The sequence below is a fragment of the Bos indicus x Bos taurus genome, chromosome 29 (assembly GCF_003369695.1).
Source record: "Bos indicus x Bos taurus breed Angus x Brahman F1 hybrid chromosome 29, Bos_hybrid_MaternalHap_v2.0, whole genome shotgun sequence".
Lineage (NCBI taxonomy): Eukaryota > Metazoa > Chordata > Mammalia > Artiodactyla > Bovidae > Bos > Bos indicus x Bos taurus.
The window spans coordinates 32,472,320-32,481,731 of record NC_040104.1 but is presented as its reverse complement, the minus strand read 5'-3'; the positions used below and the strand labels follow the sequence as shown (position 1 = coordinate 32,481,731).

The following is a 9,412-nucleotide window of genomic DNA, read 5'->3' as shown; positions in this document are numbered from 1 at the left end:
TTGATTTAATGATAATATAGTGAGGTAGATTATATCCTTTGACTTCAGTTTTCATCCTTCCTTTAGTTATACCCTTGTGTTCACACCCTTTGCCATGCAACTTTACTGTGCCCTCTACCATGAGCTGAGTTTGACTTCAAGACATCCCTTGACACAGAAGCTTGAAATGGGCTTGCATATTGAGACTTGCTCTCTTGGATGACTTCCATCACCATGAAAACATACTCAGGTCAGCCTGGTTGAGTGACACATGGAGCAGAGTTGTCTGGTCATAATGGCTGAGGCCAGTCTAGATCAGCAGAATGGATAGCAGATCAGCTCAGATGTGTGAGTAGTAGAAGCTTTTTGTTATATGTGATTGAAGTTTTGTCCATGCTTAGTCGATGGCATTATCCTGGTAGTTGAACACTGATATATGTACAAGGTGTACCTTTTTCTTTTTTCCTGTTTTTGTGCTGCACAGTGCAGCTTGTGGGATCTTAGTTCCCTGACCAGAGTTTGAACCCAGGCCCTTGGCAGTGAGAGCATAGAGTCCTAAGTACTGGACTGTCTTTCTCCATTTTTTTTCTAAATCTATCTTAACAAACCAAACTCTTGTAAGGAGCTTGTTGTTGTTTGTTCTCTTAATCCAGTTAGTCAATTTTGTTGTTTTTTAAAATGGAGCATTTAGTTCATTTGCATTGAAAGGAATTACTGCTGTATTTTGGAGAAGGAAATGGCAAGCCACTCTAGTATTCTTGCCTGGAGAATTCCATGGACAGAAGAGCCTGGTGGGGTTCCATGGACAGAAGAGTATACAGTTCATGGGGTTGCAAAGAGTCAGATACGACTGCGTGACTAACACACACTGATGTATTTAGGCTTAAATCTGGCATTTACTATTTGCTCCCTATTTGTTCTCTTGTTCTATTTATCTTTTTTTTTTTCTCTTGGATTGATGATTTATGATTTCATCTCATCTCCTATTTGACTTATTATGTATGTACACCTTTTTCCAGAGATCACTTTGAAGTTTATAGCATACTTTTTTTTCACATATTAGAATCTATTTTCAAGTAATACTGCACCACTTTATATATAGTATGAGAACTATACAGCAATGTAGTTTCATTTTCTGCTCCTGGCCTTGGAACCATTGTCATACATTTTACTTTTATAGTTGTTATAAGCTACAATAGTCATTGTTTTTTTTTTTTTTTTTTTGCTTCTGCTTCAAATAGTTTATTAAATTCTGAAGTAATTTTTAAAATAAGAAAAACAGTATTTTATATCCATTGATATATTTAATATTTTCAGTGTACTTTATTCCTTTATGTAGATGTGGATTCCCACCAGGTACTTTTCCCCTTCATACTCAATGCCTTTCTTTAAAATTTCTCATAGTATAAATCACTTATTGATTAATTCTTATTGTTTCAAATATCTGAAAAGGTTTTTATTTTACATTCATTTTTTATGTTTTTGCTGAGTTCTGAATTCCAGGTTAACTTGTTTCATTTTTTAAGTTCTTTACAGATGTTGCTCCTATGTCTTCTGGCTTGTGTTGTTTTCAATGAGAAATCATTGTTGTTGTAAGAATGTTAAGAAGACATTCTTACCTTTTTTCCTCTACATGTAATATGTCTTCTTTGCTAGCTAGTTTTGAGGTTTTTCTCTTTATCAGTCTTTTAAAGCATCTGGATTATGAAGGGCAGGCAGCTGTGTGTCTGAGTCACTTATTAGTCAAAGACTGTGTTTTTGGTGTAACTCCTTCGTGTTGCCTAAGTTTTCAGGTTATTTCAAGAGCATAATAAAGTTAAAATTTTTTTTTTACTTTCCATATTATTGAATTTGATGCCTTCAGTGTCTGTTAGTTGGCTAGGGCAGAGAACATGGTCCTGTTTTTAGAGCTGGGAAAACTAAACTTTGAATGGTGCAATGACTGCAGCAAACACTCAACTAGATAGTGGGAGAAATAGGATGAAGCTTTCATCTTCTATACCAAATCCAGTGCATTATCCTAGATTATAAAAAAATTTTTAAAATCCATCTATTTTGATGGAACTTTCTATAGAATGGTAGGGTAGGAAACATTTAAAGAAACTACTAGATCCTGATTGTTTTATTTGTTATTACAGCAAAAAGGTGAACCATGCCTATGAAGGCCAACAAGACTGAACCTCAGAGCCAGACAAGAAAACAAAAAAAGGATACTCCATGGATTTTACACATCTTCAACCACATATGCTTCGTTACTACCATTATTGGTTGCTACAGCTGCCACTGGAAAATCAAACAGGAGAAGAAATTTAAACATGGACAGTGCTGCTCTTTGGTACAGAGAGATGGGAAGAAGCTGAACTACATTTTTTTAATTTGGGGAACATGGGCTGGTTCCTACCCTCATACAGGTTCACTAAAGTCTTCAGGACTAGGCAGGGGCTCTAGCTCTTCTGTTAAAGGTCTGCCACAATTCTGGGGCCACAGTTAATTTTCCTGAAACATGTGCTTGTTTTCTTTCACTTTTATTATTAATTTCTTGTCATTCTGTTATTCACTTATTCATCTTTTCTTTTATTAAGTGAACCTGGAAGAAGAAGTAAGATCTAGGTCAGTCAGATGTTCTTGGCTGTGGAGTATAGGAATAGTTGAATTTTAAAATCTCTCTTCAGTGTGAGTTTCCCAAAGGAACTGTGCTTATGAAAAATAAAAACCAGCAGGAAATAAGGTGCTCCTTTATTACTGGTCAGGCAAGTATTTGATTTTCTCTAATGAAGGATCGCTGGTAAGGCTGAGTGGTAGCATGTGGTATATCCTCATTGAGCACCTCTTTCTTTCTTTAAACCGTATTTTGGGGCTCTGTGGTGGGCACTGTGATGTAAAAGGTGAAATGATGAGCACACTGAAGTGAGAAAAGGACAGCCGTATTATGTATGTTCACTTAATTATATACTTGGTCTAGCTGGGTCCAGGATTCTGTCCAGTTGGATTACTGATTTCTGTTGTCTGACATGCGGAGCTTAAGGAAAGTGGTGGGAATGGGAGGCTTCCCATTAGGCATGAGTGTCCTTCAGTCCATATATCTTTCCCCCCCAGTTATTTAGTTTCTGTACCAGTGACTGAGGACAGCACGAGTCCTCTGGCATTGTGAATTCCTCAAGGAATTCACAGTCTACTGGAGGAAAAGACAAGTAAACATTTAATTTCAATATACTGAGAAAAATGGTATAATTGTGTGTGTGTGTGTGTGTATTCATATGCATGCACATCTGTGTCCATGTTACAAGGGAGGGAGCCAAGCATGCACGTCTGTGTCCATGTTACAAGGGAGGGAGCCAAAAATAACTTTGTTTAGAATGTGACATGTGATTAAGAATTGGATAGATAAAGAATGCTGCTGCTGCTGCTAAGTTGCTTCAGTCGTGTCTGACTCTGTGCGACCCCATAGATGGCAGTCCACCAGGCTCCCCTGTCCCTGGGATTCTCCAGGCAAGAACACTGGAGTGGGTTGCCATTTCCTTCTCCAATGCATGAAAGTGAAAAGTGAAGGTGAAATCGCTCAGTCATGTCCAACTCTAGCGACCCCATGGACTGCAGCCTACCAGGCTCCTCTGTCCATGGGATTTTCTAGGCAAAAGTACTGGAGTGGGGTGCCATTGCCTTCTCCGAGATAAAGAATAGAGGGTGGCAAAAGAAATGGTATTGGAGAGGAGTCAAAAGGCTTGGTCTGAGGTTTATTTTAGGTGGAGCAGAAGATATGAATGGATAAGTGATGGGAAGTGAACGTAGAGAGGGAGTTGGTAGATGTAGTGTGGTTTTAAGAATTTGACTTCTTCCATGTATGGAATTGAGAGTCCCTAAAGATTTTAAGCTATTACTGTTTTCTGAGCTACGTTTTGGAACGATTATTGGATCATGTGGAAGATGCATTAGACAGTACGAGAGTAATGCAGAAAGGTGTCTTTGCCTCAAAGAGAAAAGCAACGGTAGTAATCAAGGTTAGAGATGTTGGTGTCCTCGATTAGTGAAGTGATGGTAAAAATGGAGAACAGCGAATTGATGCAACAAATATTTATTAGGAATGATGAAGTAAGTTACAAGAGAACTATAAAGGACATTGAATGAAAGAAAAAGGTAGGCTTCCTAGGAAAGGTGGCATTGGAGGCAGTGTGGTATAATGAAAAAGTCCCTGGACCAGTGCCTGGGAGTACATTTTGGTGCTTGTTCCAGCTCTGCTTTAGGGCTGGTTATATGCTATCTCTGAGCCTCTCTATAGAGGGAGTTAAACTATACAATTTTCGAAGTCCTTGGGCAATTCTCAAGGCCCTGTTTATGCTCAGGGGAAGAAGTCTAGCATATAGCAAAAGAACAAATTCCTTGTGTTCTGGGGAAAGGCTGGCTGGATTCAATTTATGACTTCATCATTGATTTTCTCCAAACTAGTGCTTAACCACTGTGGGACCTTGGCCAGTTACCTAACATTCTAGTGATTGATTCCTCATTTGAATGATGGAGATGGTAGCAGCAGTGCCCACCAATGGAGTTTGTTGGGAGGAAAGAAGAGATAAAATATGTAAATACTTAGAACAGGGCTTGGCATATGGTTAGCACTAAATAAATGTTAGCTGTTATTTTACTGTTCTTGGAGTCACTGACTTGTGAAGTCATCTTCCACTTACAGGAATGATGGTATAGGGGATTCTGGGTAGAGGAAATGCAGTAGTCAGAAGTCCAGAGATAGAGAAGCACAGCGATGTGTTTAGGGAAAAACAAATTTACAGTATTGAATTTATGAGCAGGTAAGATGATAAATGGTAAGTGATCAGATTGGAAAGGAATATTTTAATCTAATTATGTAGCATCTTTATGTCAGCCTAAAATATTTGAACTTTGTCCTGTAAACAGAGGGGAGCCTATTAATTTTTGAGCAAGAGTGACAACAGTGAGAATCAAAATAAGGAGATGTGTTTATTCAACAAGAACAAGTTTATTGAATGTGTGTAAGTGAGTAAGACCACTAAGGCCTCTGGCCTTCCTATACCTGACATTCTAGTGGGATGAGTTAGGTAATAAACAGTAATGAAGAAAGATGGTTTCAGACAGTGATAAGAGCTTTGAAGATAATACATAGGAAAATGGGTCAGGTGGATGGGAACCTGATTAGAGAAGACTGCTTTGAAGCAATGTCACTTGAGCAATCTCTTAAATATAAAGGTGGAGCCAGCCATATATACATCTGGGGGCAAAAATACTCCAGGAAGAGGGACCAGGAACTGTGAAACTCTTGAGGTGGGAACAGATCTGGTCATATTCTAGAAACAGAAAGCCAGCGTGGCTGGAGTTCAGAAATGGAGTCGATGTGTAGAATGGGATGAGGTCAGGGATGGACAAGACTTGATTGTGTGCACCTTTGGGTCATGGCAAGGAGTTGGGATTATATTTTCGCATAGTGGGAAGATCTGGGAGTCTTGTAAGCAGGGGAGTAACTTTATCTGATACATGTTTATCAAAGTCCACACATGTTTTATGTAGAGAGTGAGTATAACCTGAGTCAAAAGCTGTTCTCTTCAGCTTCCTACACTGCAGAAGTTGTTTTAGTGCCTTGATACCTATAATGTCTCTCATCAGAATGGGTCTGTCAATACTCTACGTTTTCTATTTTATTTCTTAATTCTTACTTCACGGTAACCCCATATTTTGCACAAGGCAGGGATTATTAAATCCATGTTTTGCAGAATACAGGCAGTGTGAAAGACACAAAGAAACAGAATTTTTCATCCATGTGATATGGAAATGTCAGGATTATAACTCAGGTAGCAAATTAAACCTAATGTTCCCAGGAAGGGTTTGACAACCTCTGATTTGGTTGACTTGTGATGTAATTTTCAGTGCAGGGAGTTACCTTCTCCATAAAGATATCCTCCATCTTGGCTTTGGGCTCACAGATCTGGGCAATGGATCTGATACTTCTTGGCTGTGTGAATTGGCTTGAGTGAGTTACTTTTACTTCTCTGAGACTTAGTTCTCTCTTCTGCAACATGAGGTTACCAATACCTTATATAACTGTATTGAGAAATGAAGAAAATGAAAGTAGCTTTTGAAATCCCTGGCATTGTATTTGTGCAAGATAAACTACTAAAAAAAAAGTTTATTCCCTCACCTATGTCTCCCCTTCCTCAAATCTGGGGAGATAAATGGCTAAATGACCTGATGAATAATGAATGAATGAATTACTCAGTGAATGAATCACTGAACAAACATTTGGTAGACAGGAGGTGGATGAATTCAACAGATGGTTACAAAGAGCCAGCTGCATTTAAGGAACTGTGCTAGACACTGGCAATACAGAGATTTGTAACAAAAGTTCCTTTTCCTCAAAGAAGAAATTTGCATCAGAAAAAAAATGATTGCATTTCAGTGTAATAAATGTCATAAATAGGCTTATACAAGCTTCCATAGGGATAAGAGAATACAGAGGTCTCTCTAGCCTGGGGAGGGTAATGCACTACAGCTATGCAGACCTCTGATGAGTGTATGCAGATGTTTCTGAGATACCATGAGTAAATGGAACTTAATTATACTCTCTTCTTTCTGTTTCTAGAGAGAACGATTATTTTACCCATGTCTGGTCATTTCATTTTGCATGTCTGTGCTTTTGGTGTTCGTGTGGGTAGAATCATCAAATGAATACAATGGCTTTGACTGGTAAGTTTCACTTTTTTTTTTTTTTCTTTTTGTGTAAGGGCTCTTTGGTCTAATAGCCACATGGATCTTACTTCAGGCTGAAAAGATCTGGTGACATAAGAGGGAGGGATTTTTTGCAGCTGGTGGATTGGAGGCCTAACTCTGGGGAGGAGTAAGGATGCTCAGCACCCTCAGCTACTGTACCTCCCTTCCCTGCTCATTCTCACTCTTTGACCAAATCTGGCTCAGTGGAAGCTTTCTCTGTGCTTCCAGTGCCCCCAGTCCTATTCAGATGACTCCCTGATACCTTGCTTCTCAGCCTTTTGTCTGGGTTACTGATGCCTACACCAGTCCATCTTCATGATCTTTGTCCATGAACCCTGATGTGTCTGCCTCACCTCCAGCCTCTGCTTCTTCCTTCTGTCCCTACTGTGCTTCCAAAGACTCTGGAGACAGAGACAGCACCTTTTGTAGCCCAATTCCTACTCTGAACTACTCCTAGCTCTTTCAGTTTTTCTGAACTGATTGTTGAAAATCTTACCCATTATTTGATATTTGGGGGAAAAAGGGATGTGTTTGAGCATGCGACTTTTTAAAAATGGAATACCTTTTTATAGAAGTAGTACATGGTTTTTATTTTAAATGTAAAAATACAAAGTAGAAAATATAAAATTCAACTTAGTTTTACTTTGCAGTAACAGTCACTTGATATACTTCCAGTTTTTTTTTCTATGCTTACTTTTACATTATTATACTCATGCCAGATATACAATTTTGCTTTTCCTTTTTGCTTAAAATAGTTACACACATTTTGACAGATTGTTAAAACTCTTAATGACTATCATTCAAAATGGTCTAAAAATATGTCCTGACATGAAAGTACTCTAATACACTTACTTAAACCACTTTTTATTGTTCAGTGCAGTTCAATTGCTCAGTCATATCTTTGTGATCCCATGGACTGCAGCACGCAGGCCTCCCTGTCCATCACCAACACCCAGAGTTTACTCAAACTCATGTTCATTGAGTCGGTGATGCCATCCAACCATCTCATCCTCTGTCGTCCCCTTCAGCTCCTGCCTTCAATATTTCCCAGCATCAGGGTCTTTTCAAATGAGTCAGTTCTTCGCATCAGGTGGCCAAAGTATTGGAGTCTCAGCTTCAGCATCAGTCCTTCCAATGAACACTCAGGACTGGTATCCTTTAGGATGGACTGGTTGGATCTCCTTGCAGTCCAAGAGACCCTCAAAAGTCTTCTCCAACACCACAGTTTAAAAGCATCAATTCTTTAGTGCTCAGGTTTTTTTTTTTTTTTTTAATTTTATTTTTATTTATTTTTAAATTTTATTTTATTTTTAAACTTTACATAATTGTATTAGTTTTGCCAAATATCAAAATGAATCCGCCACAGGTATACATGTGTTCCCCATCCTGAACCCTCCTCCCACCTCCCTCCCCATACCATCCCTCTGGGTCGTCCCAGGGCACTAGCCCCAAGCATCCAGTATCGGGCATCGAACCTGGACTGGCAACTCGTTTCATACATGATATTTTACATGTTTCAATGCCATTCTCCCAAATCTTCCCACCCTCTCCCTCTCCCACAGAGTCCATAAGACTGTTCTATACATCAGTGTCTCTTTTGCTGTCTCGTACACAGGGTTATTGTTACCATCTTTCTAAATTCCATATATATGCGTTAATATACTGTACTGGTGTTTTTCTTTCTGGCTTGCTTCACTCTGTATAATAGGCACCAGTTTCATCCACCTCATTAGAACTAGTTCAAATGTATTCTTTTTAATGGCTGAGTAATACTCCATTGTGTATATGTACCACAGCTTTCTTATCCATTCATCTGCTGATGGACATCTAGGTTGCTTCCATGTCCTGGCTATTATAAACAGTGCTGTGATGAACATAGGGGCACACGTGTCTCTTTCCCTTCTGGTTTCCTCAGTGTGTATGCCCAGCAGTAGGATTGCTGGATCATAAGGCAGTTCTATTTCCAGTTTTTTAAGGAATCTCCACACTGTTCTCCATAGTGTCTGTACTAGTTTGCATTCCCACCAACAGTGTAAGAGGGTTCCCTTTTCTCCACAACCTCTCCAGCATTTATTATTTGTAGACTTTTGGATTGCAGCCATTCTGACTGGTATGAAATGGTACCTCATAGTGGTTTTGATTTGCATTTCTCTGATAATGAGTGATGTTGAGCATCTTTTCATGTGTTTGTTAGCCATCTGTATGTCTTCTTTGGAGAAATGTCTATTTAGTTCTTTGGCCCATTTTTTGATTGGGTCATTTATTTTTCTGGAGTTGAGCTGGAGGAGTTGCTTGTATATTTTTGAGATTAGTTGTTTGTCAGTTGCTTCATTTGCTATTATTTTCTCCCATTCTGAAGGCTGTCTTTTCACCTTGCTAATAGTTTCCTTTGATGTGCAGAAGCTTTTAAGGTTAATTAGGTCCCATTTGTTTATTTTTGCTTTTATTTCCAATATTCTGGGAGGTGGGTCATAGAGGATCCTGCTGTGATGTATGTCGGAGAGTGTTTTGCCTATGTTCTCCTCTAGGAGTTTTATAGTTTCTGGTCTTACGTTTAGATCTTTAATCCATTTTGAGTTTATTTTTGTGTATGGTGTTAGAAAGTGTTCTAGTTTCATTCTTTTACAAGTGGTTGACCAGTTTTCCCAGCACCACTTGTTAAAGAGATTGTCTTTAATCCATTGTATATTCTTGCCTCCTTTGT

General features: G+C 38.8%; 1 protein-coding gene across 1 annotated transcript in view; it reads left to right on the top strand.

The window, feature by feature from the left end:
- The first annotated feature begins 3,984 nt into the window (after window positions 1-3,984).
- Window positions 3,985-9,412, top strand: part of LOC113886064 (glycerophosphodiester phosphodiesterase domain-containing protein 4-like) — a 131,646-nt gene continuing 126,218 nt past the window's right edge. The window contains exons 1-2 of the mRNA XM_027531999.1: window positions 3,985-4,068; window positions 6,581-6,684. Of these exons, the coding sequence (XP_027387800.1) occupies window positions 3,985-4,068; window positions 6,581-6,684 (188 nt within the window). The remainder of the gene's footprint in view (window positions 4,069-6,580; window positions 6,685-9,412) is intronic.